Genomic DNA, 16971 nt, shown 5'->3' on the forward strand with positions numbered 1-16971 from the left:
TTCACGTGCAAGGCTTGTGTTCTTTCACTGGTATATATATAAAACTAAAAACTGCGTCGCTGTTCGAGTCAAACGACGACGGCTCGCGTGGTCTCAGTCGTGAACAACACGTGACCATTTACAACTGTACGCACTGCACAGAGACTCCCCCCACGCCCCCCAACTTTTCCTTCTCCTCATCTTATCCATAGCCAATGCATTATTGCAGAAAAAATTCCATGACACAACCTTTAGCTCTCAAGCTTGCCTTTCTGTGCTGCTGTACGAATCAAACCCCGCCCTCTAACCTCTCGCTTGGAAAATTCTCAAATTCTAATCCTCTTTCGTTTTTGGATTTTTCAGAAATTTTTTGGGATAATAATTTAGAGATTGGAAATGGGGTTGCCGTCGGAAATGAGGGACTTGTGGCGTAGCAGGAGCAATTCGGTGTTGATTGCTTCTCCAGCCGAAGATCAGAAGATTCTGAATGCAAGACATTGTACCCAAGGTTCGATTGACTCTCTGATCGATTAGTTTCTTTATGTTTTCATGTTTGGTTGGTTGATGGGAAAATGTAGGAAAAGGAAAAAAAAAGTTGGGATTTTGAAAGCTAGTTAGGTCTTTTTTAGTGACCAGAACTTGTCGAAGGTTGAGTCATGGAACTCGAAATTTTATCCCCTGTCGAACTAATGGAGGATTAAATGATCTAATTATGACTCAATGCCTAAAACCCAGTTCATGATTCCCTTCGTTTTGGCGGATTTTGTGTGCGTGTGTGAACGAGTTTCGATTATGTAAAATTCTGTCGCGTTTTCCTTGATCTCAATGTATTTATGCTGAATATTTTAATTGCGTAAATTATTTTTCGCGCTGACTTCTTCTTTTTTTTTTAAAAAAATGTTTTTCTTTGCAGTTTGTTGACCTTGCATCTACTGTATGGACTCATATTAGGTCTAGAATTTTGCACACCTTTTTTATTACATTTTATTTCCTTTTTCTTTTTATTTGTGACTTTGATTGTGCATAATAATTCGTTAAATTCATGGTATGAGTGTCTGATATTGCCTAGTGATTGCATAATTTGCAGAAGGTGTTCGTGCTGGTGCTAAGGCAGCTTGCATTGCATGTGTTGCTAGCGCAGTGCCTACAGTATGTAATCTCATTATTGTCCTTCTCATACATTTTTGTGTTGCTTCTGGAGACATAAGGCTGAAAAGGTAGTGGTTTTGACATTTTAAATTCGTATAAAATAATTCAGAATTTGATGTGTTGGAAAGAGATTTTGAGATTTTAGTTAACCTATAGTGTAATTCCTTTTAGCTGTGTTCTCAACAGAGGAATTCAAGCAATGTAGCTTGAAAAATCACAAGAATGTGAAGTCGTGTGATTTAACTCATTATTTTGATGTTAAAGTCATTTTGAATTGTATGTCTTCATTTTTTCCCATTGTGATTCTACCTTTTTGGAATCCCTCTACCTGTCTCTCCCTGCATATGTGTGTGTGTTCATTTGTATCTTTATTTAATTAACGCGTTCTCAGATTAGTTTGGTTTTGTTGATGACAGCAATGGTGGTAAAAGAGGCACCGTGGCAACAATAAATAATAAATAGGGCCCTCCCTTGCTGATCTTAAGATGACTAATTGTGTGGCAATGCAATTTCAGAGATGTAAGAGGATTTGAAATTGGGTCTTCACAAAGCTGAATGAATTCCTATGGATTTTGTTGTAGTCCTTTAGTTATTACATGAATGGCTGGAAGTTTAAAGTTTAAACAAAGGATTGGTGCCACTAGAAAAGAAAATGAATATCTGGTGTTTGAATACATAGAATGGATCCTGGAAGCTTCAATATCAAATTGTTTAGCTTCTTATCTTGTTCTTGTATATTTTGCGTCCTCCAGTAAACTTGATCTGCATTTTGTCTGCATTCTTAGCATTTCATACTAGTTTTTTCCACTCTCTGAAGTATATTTTAGACAAGTCACTTGTTTTGCCAAAATGAATAATAAACTCATTTTCTGCACTTTCTTGAAAGACATGATTGTCATGAGTTCTCCTGAAAAACAAAATCAAGCGTGAGACAAACTCACAAGTTGCACAACTCAGGCTCATTGATGGCCAAATTATCAATCAAATGTTATTGGGATACATGGTTGAGATTGATATCTTGAACTTGCGTAGACACCTGCACCTGTCTGTGAAACAAGCAATGCAATTTGTTGCCTAGTCTTACTTTAATTTGCTTTGCCATTTGGTTCCCTTGTACCATGGATTTGCCAATGCAAGTATGCTCTTCATTTATTTGGGACATGAAGTGATATTATATGTTTAAAGTGTATATTTCCAATGAGGTGCTGTATTAGTGATTCCAAGCATCTTTTATAAGGTAAATTTATACTTATAATTGATTCTATTAACTCTCATTTGCATTGTGCTGGATAGAAGTTGCCAAAATTTTCTATGAGGACTTAAATAGATAGAAAAATCCATGTTGTTGGTTGTTATTTACTTTGTGATTGAGAAGCTCAAAAGTCCAAGGTGTCCTAGGATGGGGTTTTATTGTGCTCTGAAATGTTGAGCATTAGCATGCTTTCTTAATCAAACTAAGTTGGTGATTTATTTTGTGGCCATACACTTGCAACTTTAAAATAATGGGCAGCCTAGAACATGTTAGGCTTGGGAATACGTGTCATGCTATGGTAGATGATGTGGATGATGCGGCATTCAATCAAGAAAAAATATATTTTTTATAATTGGTAATTTATTTTTTTCTTTGTCTAGGTTTTTAATTTAGGTAATATCTTTAAAATTTGTGGAAAGTTTTATAGGCTTCTAAAATTATTTTCTTGTTCTCCAAGCATTGCAAGGCTATAAATGGTTCGTGCATGCTAATTTTTTGTAGAATGAAAGTCAAAATTAAAAGTGTTGGACATTTGGCCTTGCAACAAGTGGTATTAAAGCAAACCTTGGGTTGTCAAGATCATTGTTTGATAGTCTTGTACAAGTTTTTACTCAAAATCATAGGGTTTGTGATTCAACCTAAATCACTCTGCCTCTACAACATTGCTACTGCCACTTCCATGCATTAAATTGTTGCCACAACTTGTTTCCATCAGCTTGTGTGCCCCTGTTCAAATCCTATCATAGTGACATGAATTCCTAAAATGAAAGGTGTTGCACCATATCACGAAATTTTCCCAATTGAATTGTAGCCAACACCATCCGCTGATCAACGTCATCATCAAACCAAGTCCCTTCAACCATAAAATCCCATTATTTGGTTGATTAAAAACCTATCACCTGCAACTGGACGCTAGTCTGTTGATTTACCAACAAAGCCCTAGCCCTTTCAGACCACATCCTAATTGAGACCCAAGACTAGATCAGCAGCCAATTGATATCTAAGTCACCAATGACAAGGAGAATAAGTTGTTGTGCTAGTCACATTGTCAAGCCTCCTAATTGAGACCCAAGACTAGATCAGCAGCCAATTGATATCTAAGTCACCAATGACAAGGAGAATAAGTTGTTGTGCTAGTCACATTGTCAAGCCTGAACTCTAATTGTTAACATTAGTCCGTTGCAGTCATCAGTGACACAATTACCATCTACACGTCTTTCTTTGTTAAGCCTCACTGTTGGGTTCTCAATCCATCACCTAGCTCCACCCTTCAACCACGCTCAAGCTTCAAATTTAGTTGCCTGAATCCACAACAAACAAAAACAGGAGCAGATATCTGTTCCCCAACCTGACCTGGTTACTGCCAGGGATTTATACTGAGTTGCCGTTCCATTCAAACCAAAAGGAATGATCCACCTGAATAAGAATGATCCAAAAAGTCTGAAAGGAGGGAGAAAAAGCGGAGGAAAAAATGGTCATTGCGTTATACTCTTCCTTGGACAGGTTTCATGCTACAATGGATGGACTTGACTTCATTCTTCGCACTCTTGTATTCAGTATTAATTGTGATTGAGATGTACCACATAGCATGAACTGGAAGAGAAGCCTCCCTTGTTTATAAAGTCTGCAAATTGTATTGATATTTTTCAAGCTTGGTCATGATATTGGTACTTTATTCTTAGGATTTTTAATTGAGATCAATTGCTTCCTTATTGGAAGAAAATGATGCAACATGCAAGTGGAATTATATTTTTGTAATTTTTTATTTTCTTCCATTTTATTTATTTAGGTTATTTTATTTAGGTCATATCTTATTTTTTTTGTAGGGAAGTAGTATTTTTGTTTATTTAGGATGCTAGAATTTTTTTTCTTGTTCTCCTAACATTATCTATGTTGGACTAGTTAGGCACCCAATCAAGGGGGTGAATTGCGTGTTTTAAAAAAAGTTGTGTTTTGATCATTTTAAATAAATGTAACATGCAGAAGCAAGTTAAATTAGCAAACACAAAGCACACATTTATAGTGATTCAGTCCACATGACCTACGTGTATTCCCCATGCAAACACTTTTTGAGTATTCACTATATCAATAAGCTTACAATGCCTGCACATGGCACATAAAAAGTTTGTTCAAATTACAATGGGTCTACAACCCAAACTCGGCCACCAAAGCTAACAAAGCCATCAGTTGACTAACAAAGCCACGAACACTTTAGTACAACCATTCAAAGATCCTTTGATCCAATTACAATCAATAAGAAGATATATGAAAAGAATTTAAAGTCTCATAACAACGTATATCTCAGGCTTTTTACTAGGTCAACTCACTACGAACTCAGTTGACTAGTGAAGATATTTCTTTCAAGCCTATTGAGAAGAATAAAAGATTAAAAAGGTTTAAACTCAAACTTTTTCTCCTAACATACATATAAGCCTTCACACAATAATCACGCAATTGTTTAATGTAGGGGGCTTTCCACCCTAAGTTTCTCTTTGTTTTGTACGTGAAACCATCACATGAGGATTTATAGGCTTGCTCCAACATCCTTTGCTTGAGAGTTCCTATGCTCAACAATAGAATGGCATAGAATCTCTCCTAATTAATTAAACAATAAATTTGTTAAAACTTTAAAATATAGTTTCCATTTAGCAAATAAAAAGAGTCAGTGTAAGAGAGAGCAATGCTTGCATATATTGAATTGGAGTACAAGAATGTATGGCGGGTTTCTTGTTAAATAGGATGCAATTTTGATATTTCAGATCTCTTTCTGATAAATATCTAGCAATTAAAGTGATCAGATAAGAAAATAAATCTAGAGATATCATTTTGAAATTGCCCATAGTAGCAAGATTGCTTTATAACAAGATTTAGAATATTTTATAAGTCTTTGAAGAGAGTGCTAGTTCAATTCAAAATAAGTGGTACCACACATAGACTACTCAAAATAACTTTAGGAGAATATTAGCTCAGCTGCACATGTGAAAATACTGCAGAATAATTTGCTAAACACACAAGAGCAAGACGTAACATAAAACCCAGCATGTTCATGTGGTCTGCCATGCTTGAGGTGCATCATAAATAGTCTTATGGTCATCCCATGACATGAGAATTTCAAACTTTTACTTCACATTTTTACAGCAATGTAATCCAAGTATGTAATTAAAACACAGAATGTAAATGCTTGTCTTGGAAATCATCAAAATCTAGTTGTATTAAATACATTGAAGTTTGAATAAACTATACAAGCACATGTAAGCCCAATACGTTTCAACATATTTCAACAGTAAAAGATTCCTATATACTAGTTTTATTTAAACTTTTCAGAATTAAAGTTGGAAATTTGCTCCTATGTCACTGGATCAATCAGCGCCCCTGCTTTGCTAAGTATATATACAAAGAACAATTTTTGACGTGACTGATAGAAAGGTGGTATCCCATACTTCTGAGAGAGAGCACTCTAGGGTGAGCTTATGGATGTGGAAGGACTTCAAATATGGGCACTAGCTTGTTTTATATTCACTCATGTTTTGCACCAAGGCTCCATTCCCACCTCCACACCCCCCCCCCCTTTTTTTTTGTCAGTTCTTATGTTTCATTCTACTATATTTGCTACTTGTTTTTTGGTTTTATTTTATTATTTATTTATTTGGGGTGGGGGATAGGTGTGGTTTAGAGAGGTGGGTCATGGATGGGTGGGAATCTCCAGTAGATAGTGATGATGATTGATTTAATATTGTTCTGGTGCAAACTCCCTCGTTAGAATATTGCTTACTGCAATCCTACTAAAATGGATGTGGAAGGCCTTCAATATGGGCACTGGCTTGTTTTATATTCACTCATGTTTGATTTCCTGGAAGCATGGAATGTGTTGACACCATTCTTCCACATATGCGCTTGATCCATGGAATTTGGAGTTCCTTGCTCGAGTTCAACCCAGGGTCCTTGGTCCTCTTATAAAAAAGGTGGTTGTAATTCAAAATTTAATTTAAGTCTGTAGATGCAACCAACCACAATCCTCAAGTTCGCAATACCTGTACCATGAAGCTGTACCTTTATTGTGGTTAAATTGATAACCCTGCATTAACATTATCTAAGTTGATTGATGGTCACAAATTGTCATTCTTACTGAACTTATCAACTGAAATTAAATAGTTGCAACACTTCTTCCCTACTGTTTTCAATAGTTCAATAAGAACTCTTAAACTCTGATAGGCTAGTGAGTATTTTCTGGATTGGTTGCTGCTATGTGGAAATGTTTGCAACAACCATGTCCTGCTTGGCTGCATGGTTGTACACGCCTCGACTAGCGAGTGATAGAATATATATACATGCGCTGCTTGGACACATGATTGTCCACACAACTGGGGATTTGAGGAAATAGGCAATAATAAATTACTTTGATGCTGCTACTTTTGGGGAAAGTGCAACAAGATCAATGGCTTGAGTCTCACCAATTCTTTTGTGTAAAGTGATAGATCACGATATCTTTTAACGCCCCCTCTTTATATGTTCAGTTGGTTGCAGTTCGTGTGGTTCCTTGGGCAAAGGCAAACCTTAATTATACAGCTCAGGCACTCATTATATCTGGAGGTAACATTTTTGTAAGCTGAAGTTGTTGTAATCTTTGAGTTCATTATTCAATGTTTGGAACGTGGAATTTTAGTCTTACTGTTTCATTTAAATATTTAAATATTGATATTTTGAAGAGTTGGGGGAAATTCATACTCTCAACTTTGGCTCTGCTTTGAAGTGCTGGATTATTTAGGTTGCCTACCCCATTGACATTTTCTTTCTTTTGAGAGGAGGGGCCTAATTGTAGTCTAAATTTACCCATCCCCAGGTTGTCTTATCCTTTAGTTTATTTCCATACCATATTTTTACCCCTTTTCATACTATTTTGAGATGTTTGCAATGAAAAACTTATGAGTTTGAATTTTGCTCATGTTGCAATGGAATGCCTTCAATTTGATTTCCATGGTTTATGTAGACTTTATCTTCTAAATTGTATCAAGATTGAGCTCAGCAAAGAAATAAAAAAACAAAAAAGTTTGTATCAGGATTGGAAAGAGAAACAGTGAAACAAGCCTTTGGTATCCTGGAAAGAGACCTATCAACCTGGATAACTATCAGATAAGATCTTTGTAATTCTACAAAAAAAAAAAAAAAAAAAAAAGGGTATCCCTGGGCCATAAGGATCCCTGCTTTGCAAGGGTAAGGGGAGGGTCATCACAGTGTACGCAGTCTTATCCCTACTTTTATGCAGAGAGGCTGTTTCCTTGGACTCGAACCTTTGACCAACCAGTCACAAAGGAGCAACCTTACCATTGATCCAAGTGAAAATACAAAAATGGAACCTTTGAAAAAAAAAACAAGCAGATAATAAATGCTTAAACAGGGAATACAATTGTCTAATTTCATGTGTTCAAATATTAAGTGCTCATTCCTGGCATGAAAGGTTTAACACATGCTTTGTTTTCTGCTGCACAGCATCTATTGCTGCATACTTCATCACTGCTGATAAAACTATCTTGGAGTGTGCAAGAAGAAATGCACGTTACGATAAAACAGCTTAGGAAGCATGCTCAACGTGGTGCAACTCTGAAGTCATCATTATAATATGTTGGTGATGGCACAGCCTATTGTGATCTAGGATAAATATCTTTTAATGTATTGAGACATTTTATTTTTTTAAAATCACTATTTCCTGATGTTTGGCAGAGGAAGACTGTATGTTCCTGCATGGTAGCTATTTCTTCTGATGCTTTTCAGTGTGTAGTTTCTGTGACAATAATGCAAAGTTCTTTGCGTAGTGAGAATGATGATTTTGGACTCTAGTTTTGTGTGGCACCAATGCATAATTATTTTTTGGAAGGATTTGTGTTTACACTGCACAATGTACAAGCTGGGATGTGTGATTGTCTAGGACCACTAATAAAAAAAAAGTATTTTTTTTAAAAAAGGTACTAAATCCTATTAAGTATTGATGTTTGAAAGAGTATGGCCATATCATTTATCAGCAAGACAACATTACATTCTTTGGAGGGAAATATAGGAGCACATATTTTTGAACAGTAATGCAGAGGTCATTATATTTCCTTTGTTATATCCTTATATTTCCTTTGTTATATCCTTATATTGTGTCATAAAATTCTCCCCACTCACTCTATCAATGTCCTAGTTGATTCATAGATTCTTTTTTGAACTTCATTGATTTTCTGTGGATGATTTTTGGGTTAACTTGTTTGGTTTGGAATTTAGAAAATCTTTAATCTTTCATGTGGCGTGCTCAAGGTCATTGGTCTTTTCTCAACTGATCTCTTCCTCCCTTAGCCCCTTCTATTTGACTAGATATTATTATTGTTGACGACCTGCTTCTTTGTTGACTCTCAAATCTTGGTGTCTGGCTGTTGGTTGCTTGCCGTTGATTGCTTCCTTGAATAGGGTTGTCTCCTTGATTTGGATGGTCTGTTTGTTGCTTTCTTGAAAGAGGTTTGTCTTCTTGATTTGGATTTTTTGATCTACGTGGTACATCATCAAGTTGGTGACATGGAAAATGTCACTTCTTTCGAGCTCTTCACAATTGATTGCAATGAGGTCATTTTATGTTTGCATATTGTAATTCTAATGGATTGTTCTGTTCAATTTGTCTCATTTTAATTATCTCTGTTCTACAGATCTTTTGCAACAGGAAAAATAAGAGAGATCATGTTCTCAACCTGCTGCAGTTGAGATACACCACTAGGCTCTAGGGTATAGGTACAGATTAGATGTTCATGGTGCAAATTTGGAAAGTGAGGAATAAAAGAGGGGGCAAAACGTTTGTTATCAAAATTCCAAAATGGCTTGTAGTCTTTTGGGCATTCTCACCTTCACACCCCATTTTATTTAATGATTTGTTGTTTGGTTGCCTCAAAAACATAAATAAGAAATGGAAGCTCAACCCACAAATCATTACATCTGTTAGCAATGGAATGGAATTCCTGCTATTATTTCTCTTCTCCTCCCATGATTTCTTAGAAGGTCAAGCAAGGCGTAATTCTATGCATATAACTTTGTCAAGTTAGCACTATATTTGGGAGAATGAAATTTGAAGTTCAAATTTAAATTTGATTGATCTAGATTAAATTTTATATAATTTTTTATGTTGTTTTTTTTTTTTTTTTGAAAAAACCACAGATTTAAAACCCAGTTCCAGAGAGGGAGATAGAGAGATTGTCTAATTCACTCTTCTCAATTTTTTCAAAAAAAAGAAAAAATAAAAAAATCAACTGATGTGTTCAGCATCAACAAGCTTGCAGGCTTGCAGCCCAAGTCATATTTATAGTCTAGACGGAAATGGAATGAGACTACAGCACAATAATAGCAAAAAAGTTTTAAGTCCTATTGGGATCAGTTATATATATTGTTAATTCACACGATTAACTCCGCCTGTGATGCACTTAAATGTCTTAATTTTTTCATACACAGCCGGTCCCAAGCCCGGGTTAAGGAGGAGGGTTGCGTTAGGTAGTTGACAGCTAACGTAAAATTTGTCAAATCACTATGATATGAATCATTACCGAATATTTGCTGGGGCGTCCCCTATGAGCGACGTGTTGCACTTGAACCACCCGGGTGTAGCGAAAAGTGGGCGAGAGTGGGCTAGGTCGTCGCCCCGAAGCGACGCGCCGTGTCGGCTCTTGAGTACGGTGTCCAATATGCGAGGGTTCCTGCATCATTCTGGACATGAGCAGGTAAAGACGTTAGTTTAGGAAACTAGGATTAGATTAACAACTTGAAATATAGGGACACTTACGGGTAAAAACATGGAAATTGTGGATACAATGATTAGAATAAGAATTAATATAATTTGCTTTCAAGAAATTAAGTGGGTGGGGGAGAAAACTAGAGAAATCGATAAATCAGGTTTTAAACTTTGGTACACTGGAAAAGAAAAACATAAGAATGGAGTAGGCATTATTATAGACAAAAACTTAAAAGATAGCGTTGTGGATGTAATTAGAGTAAGAGATAGAATTATAAAAATCAAAATGGTATTAGGACAAGAGATAATAAATATCATTAGTGCTTATGCTCCTCAAGTTGGCTTAGTAGAAAATCTTAAGAGATAATTTTGGGAAGATATGGATAGTATTATACAAGGCATACCAGGGACTGAGAAAATATTTATAGGAGGAGATCTGAATGGACACGTTGGAAGAGATAATAAAAATTATGAAAGGATACATAGAGGATATGGATATGGAGACAAAAATGAGTCTGGGGAGATGATCTTAGACTTTCCTATGTCATATGATTTTAGTATAATGAATACTTACTTTAAGAAGAGAGAAGAACACTTAATAACTTTTAAAAGTGGACAAAATAGAAGTCAAATAGATTTTTTTTTTAACTAGGAGGGTAGATCATGTATCATGCAAGGATTGTAAAGTTATTCCAGGTGAAAGTCTAACCACACAATATAGAGTCTTAGTGTTAGATATATGCATTAAAAAATGGAAGAAAAATAAACCAGTGTAGGAGAACTAGATGGTGAAACCTAAAAGGAGAAAATATAAGAAAATTTAAAGATAAAATGATCAAAGATGGGGATTGGACCTTAGAGGATGGGATAAATTCAAATACTCTTTGGAATAGATTAGCTAGCTCTATTAAAAAGATAGCAAAAGAGATTTTAGGCGAATCAAGGGGAAGATTCTCAAATAGCAAAGAAAGTTGATGGTGGGATAAAGATGTACAAAAAATCATAAAGACAAAAAGAATTTGGTATAAAACATGGCAAAAATGTAGAAACAGCGATAACTTTGAAAAATATAAGGAGGCAAGAAAAAATGCAAAAAGGGCCATTAGTAAAGCTAAATATAGATCATTTAATAGTTTGTATGATAGATTAGGTACAAAAGAAGGGGAAAGAGATATATTTAAACTTGCTAAAGCTAAAGAAAGGAAGAACAAGGACTTAGGAAATGTAAAATGTATAAAAAGTGAGGATGATATTGTCCTGGTTAAGGACGAAGATATTAAAGAAAGATGGCGAAGTTATTTTAGTAAGTTGTTTAACAAAAACCAAATAGAAGGCTTAAATTTAGAATTGTCAAATGAGGAAAAGACTAAAAATATAAGATTTATTCAAAAAATTAGAGTTAACGAAGTTAAGTTTGCACTAAAAAAGATGAAAAATGGGAAAGTTATGGGACCAGATAACATCGCAATTGAAGTTTGGAAATGCTTGGGTGATAACGGAATTATATGGTTAACTAATTTATCTAATACAATTGTAAAAACTAAGAAAATGCCAGATGAATGGAGGAAAATCACTTTAATACCTATATACAAAAATAAAGGAGATATTCAAAATTGTAATAACTATCGTGGAATTAAACTTATGAGTCATACGATGAAACTATGGGAAAGAGTAGTTGAACAAAGATTAAGGTTAGAAACGAAGATCTCAGAAAATCAATTTGGTTTTATGCCTGGGAGATCTACCACAGAAGCTATTTATTTTTTAAGAAGATTAATGGAAAAGTTTAGGGAAAAGAAGAGGAACTTGCATATGATATTTATTGACCTTGAGAAAGCATATGATAGGATACCTAGGGAAGTTCAATGGTGGGTTTTAGAAAAAAAGGGTGTATGTTGTAGGTATACCGATGTCATTAAGGATATGTACGATGGAGTAATGACTAGTGTAAAGGCTATAGATGGAGAAACTAGAGAATTTCCAATTACCATAGGTGTACATCAAGGATCTGTTTTGAGTCTTTATCTTTTTGTTTTAGTGATGGACCAATTGACTAAGAGTATTCAAAAGGAGGTTCCATGGTGTATGTTGTTTGTAGATGATATTGTATTAATTGACGAAACTAGGGATGGAGTAGAGGCTGAGTTAGAATTATGGAGAGAGGCTTTGGAATCTAGAGGCTTTAAGATAAGTAGAAATAAAACAAAATATATGAAATGTAATTTTAGTAATGATAGGAGGAATATTGGAGACAAAGTTAAACTTGATGATGAAGAAATAAATAGCACTTGTAGATTTCGATACCTTGGATCTATTATGCAAGCTGAAGGAGAAATTGAAGATGATGTAATGCATAGAGTTAAAGCAGGTTGGGTAAAATGGAGAAGTTCTTCAAGTGTTCTATGTGATCGTAGAATACCCTTAAAATTGAAAGGGAAGTTTTATAGGACAGCTATAAGACTAGCTATGCTATATGGATCAGAATGTTGGGCAACGAAGAAACATAATATCCAAAAAGTAAAAGTTGCCGAGATGAGGATGCTTAGATGGATGTGTGATATAACATTAAAAGATAAATTAAGGAATAAACATATTCGTGGTAAGTTAGGTATAGCTCCTATAGAAGATAAGATAAGGGAAGGACGACTCAGATGGTATGGACACTTGCAACGTAGGCCTTATAGTGCACCTTTGAGGAAGAGTGACTTAGTTACTGTAGGGGGTAGTAGAAGGGATAGGGGTAGACCTAAAATAACTTGGGAGGAGATAGTGAGTAAGGATTTAATGTCTTTGAATCTATCAAAAGAAATGGTCCATGATCGCATAAATTGGCGGAAAAGGATTCATATAGCCGACTCCACTTAGTGGGACTAAGGCTTGGTTTTGTTGTTGTTTTGTTGTTAATTCACACGATTGAAAATATATATTTTTGACTAATTTATGAGTTGTTAAATTGCTACTAACTACCTTATTTTAAGTAATTTATTTCGACCCCTACTTTTAATACCATTAGCAACAGGTAGCTCGCTCCTCCTCACTATTACACTATTGGCCTATGTTTTAAATGCCCAAACTATATAAGCCACTCTTCTCTTATCTTATCTTCTATCAGTGTTATGCCTAATTTATTGCGAACATATTCATTTCTTGATTTATGCTCTAATGTTATACCACTTATCTACCTTACATTTGCATTTCAGTAACTTTTACTTTTTAAATATGTTGCTTCTTAGTTGTTTATCATTTTTATTCATATAGCATGACTGGCTTTATACTTGTCTTACAAAATTTTCGTTTTAATTTTAATAGTATTCTATGGTCTTACAACACAGTTGAAGCACTACTCCATTTTCACAACTTGCTTTGGGTTGATATATTACATTATCTTTAATTTCTCCTTCCGCTTATATAATAGATTCAAGATATCGAAATCTACTAATGTTTGTTGATTTATTGATTATCAAGTTTAATCATATCTTTAATATTCCTCCTCACATGGCTAAAATTATATTTCATCTATTCTATCTTATTTTTACTTATCCTAAATGTGATCCCCCATAGATGAAAGACTTAAAAAGATTAGATGTTATTACCTATATCAACAAGGTGCACCTTTCTTTTCGGGAGCTTTTCCATAAGAACTCTATAGTTAAGCGTGCTTGGTTTGGAGTAATCTTGGGATGGGTAATCACCTGGGAAGTTTTCTCAGGAAGTGTGTGAGTGAAGACAAAACACACTGAAAATGACACATGTTGGTTTGTGGGACCAGTCATTAGTCCGATAAGACCCGCCCCCCTGTTGTCTGGTCCAGGTGGAGGAGGAGAGACACAGTGCTCCTTGGCAGACCCAGGTTGGGGCGTTACAAATGGTATCAGAGCCAACATCCAGCCAGAAGTGTGATGAGATTCACATCGCCTAGGTTTGGAAATGTGGGTTCGCAACGAGGACGTTGCGTTCTATAAGTGAGGGAGAATGTGATTCCCCATTGATGAAAGATTTAAAAAGATTAGATGTTACTGCCCATATCAACAAGGTGCACCTTTCTTTTCGGGAGCTTTCCCATAAGAACTCCATAGTTAAGCGTGCTTGGCTTGGAGCAATCTTGGGATGGGTAACCACCTGGGAAGTTTTCTCAAAACACACTGAAAAGGATACGGGTTGGTTTGTGGGGCCAGTCATTAGTCCGATAAGGCCCGCCCCCCTGTTGTCTGGTTCTGGTGGAAGAGGAGAGACACAGTGCTCCCTGGCAGACTCAGGTTGGGGCGTTACACTAAAACCTCTAGACCCTGAAGTTGTTTTCATAGTTCTAACTTAGATTATATGAAACTCCTACTTTCGTCAATCAAAACAACATCATCTGCAAAAAACATACACCATGAGATCTCATTCTGGATATTTCTAGTGAGTTCATCAATCACTTAAGTAAACAAATAAGAGTTCAAAATAGAAACTTAATGTATATTTATTATGATTGAAAATTCTATAGACTCTCCTCATGCTGTAGAGATCGAGGAAAAATAATTGAATTAATGAGAAAGTAAAAGAAAAGAAGGTTTTTGGTTTGGTGTAGATCAAACCATCAACGGTTTGGTGCGTGACCAGAAAAATTGTCGACAGTTTGGTGGGTGACTAGAAAAATCATTAGGTGACTAGAAAAATCGTCGACGATTTTGTATTTAGGGCGAGCCAGTTAGAGGTAAAGTGGTAAAAAGGGCGGGTTAAAAACCAAAACCATCGACGGTTTTGTCTGCAGTGCTGAAATTAAAGAAGAACCCGCGAGCCATTTTTATTAAACAAAAACAAAATCTCTTTCTCTCTGTCTCTCTCTCTCTCTAAACCCTACAACACCTCTCCATTCTCTCTACGATTTCATTTTTATTATAGCCCGAATTGATGATTAGGAACCACCATGATGATCTAGAGGTAATTCTTTACAAGTTGATCGAAAAGGATTGTTTATTTGGGATCCTTGGGCACCACCCCAAAATCAGGATAAGTGAGTTATTTTAGGGTTAGATGATTATTTGGAGTATGTAGACCCAAGAAATGTGTTAGATGATAAATATGCTGGGGTTGAGTTGATTGAACTGGGGATAATGTGATTTCAGGGTTTGAAGTTCTGAACGTCGCAGGCGTGGTTTAGGGTTTTCAGCAGGTTTCTCAGGAAACAGATAAGGAGATAGATTAAGTCAGGTATTTTCAGAAAATTAATTATTGAATATACAGTATTTGATTCAGAAATTTATTTATAATTTAGTATAGTTTTTGGGAATACTGATGTTGAAATGAGGAGGCTTTGAAAACATATTTAATATTATTTTGTCAGCAAAATATGTTTTACCAGGTCAGATAATTTATTACAGAGTAGTACTCACTTGTGTGTGACATGAGTATAAATTTTACTGTAAATAATGGTATGTTAAAATATTTTATGAATTCACAGTGCAAGTATGATTTGACAACAGTTTTTAGAAAAAAACTATAAATAGTACAGAAATTATATTTTCAGTATATTATGATTATTCAGTCAGCCCAAATGTCGTGATTATTCAATCGGCGCAGATGCCATGATTATTCAGTCGACCTAGTTGTCGTGATTATTCAGTCGGCTCAGATATCGTGATTATTTAGCCAGCCCAGCTGCAGTGAACAGATTTATATATATATATATATATATATATATATATATATATATATATATAACAGTTTATTTAGAAATTATGATATGACAAATTTTACGCAAAAATATGAGATGAGATATGTTTATGTTATATATTATATGAAATGTACTGTATGATATCAGAATCCTTGATGGACTAGGTTTGTTCAGAGCATGGTACCGTAGCTAGCTAGCCAGATCAAATAGTGTAACCCCTGTGTGCCGACTTGAGAAGTGTTGTGGAGAGTAGAATGGATGGACTAGGTTGGTGTTAGCCGACAGTGCAACCACACTATTCAAAAAGTGTTGGGTCGAAGGCCGATTAGTTGGCACGCAGTAGGATACCCATTGTGTGCCGACCCGAGAAGTGTTGCAGAGAGTAAGATGGGTGGACCAGGTTGGGTGGGCAATCGTGCGCAGTTATGTCATGTTTGACTTGGCCTGGTAGGCCAACCAAAGTTAAGTCCAGCCCACGGGCCGCACAACCCGAATCATGCGGGGTTAATTCATGATATATAGTTATCCATCCACGGTATAATTTCAGTAATATACAAATATAACAGATGATTTATATGTATACAAGAATTTAGTATGATACAATATGTTATGTCGTTTTACGATTTATTCAAATTTATATAGAATAGTTTTACCTGACTTGTCAAATACAGTTGAACTATGTACAGATTTTCCTTACCTATTGGATACAATTTATCACGAACAGTATATGTTTATAACATAATAATACTTATGTTGCCACACACTAATATTAGTTTATCTCCCTTACTGAGAGGTGTCTCACCCCAAAAATACAAACATTTCAGAAAACCCTGACAGGCGAGCGGAGCGAGCTCTGAGATAGAGGAGGCTGCTAGTGCTACCCTGGCTAAAGGGTAAGTAGTTGGGTTGAGATCAGAATGGATTTTTGGGGTATGACCCTAGGATATTTATGACTTTTTTTTTTGGATGTATATGTGTATTTTTTGTTACAGTAAAACTCTGATATTGTATATAAGGTTGAATAAATCATGGTTTTCGCTGCATAGTTGTCATATATGTATGGACATGTATATCTCCGGTTTCCTTTGGGGTCTGAGTTGATTTAGTTTATGTTTTTTGGTATCAGAATTATTATTATTATTATTATTATTATTATTATTATTATTATTATTATTATTATTATGTGGGAAA

General features: G+C 35.4%; 1 protein-coding gene across 1 annotated transcript; it reads left to right on the forward strand.

Moving 5' to 3' along the window:
- The first annotated feature begins 61 nt into the window (after window positions 1–61).
- Window positions 62–8214, forward strand: LOC131150739 (early nodulin-93-like). Its single transcript, XM_058101661.1, has 5 exons — window positions 62–261; window positions 343–487; window positions 1067–1128; window positions 6895–6970; window positions 7868–8214. The coding sequence occupies exons 2-5, from the start codon at window positions 376–378 to the stop codon at window positions 7951–7953; spliced, it is 336 nt and encodes a 111-aa protein (XP_057957644.1). The 5' UTR covers window positions 62–261; window positions 343–375; the 3' UTR covers window positions 7954–8214.
- Window positions 8215–16971: the final 8757 nt, after the last annotated feature.

The sequence above is a fragment of the Malania oleifera genome, chromosome 3 (genome assembly GCF_029873635.1).
Source record: "Malania oleifera isolate guangnan ecotype guangnan chromosome 3, ASM2987363v1, whole genome shotgun sequence".
In the NCBI taxonomy this organism is placed as follows: domain Eukaryota; kingdom Viridiplantae; phylum Streptophyta; class Magnoliopsida; order Santalales; family Ximeniaceae; genus Malania; species Malania oleifera.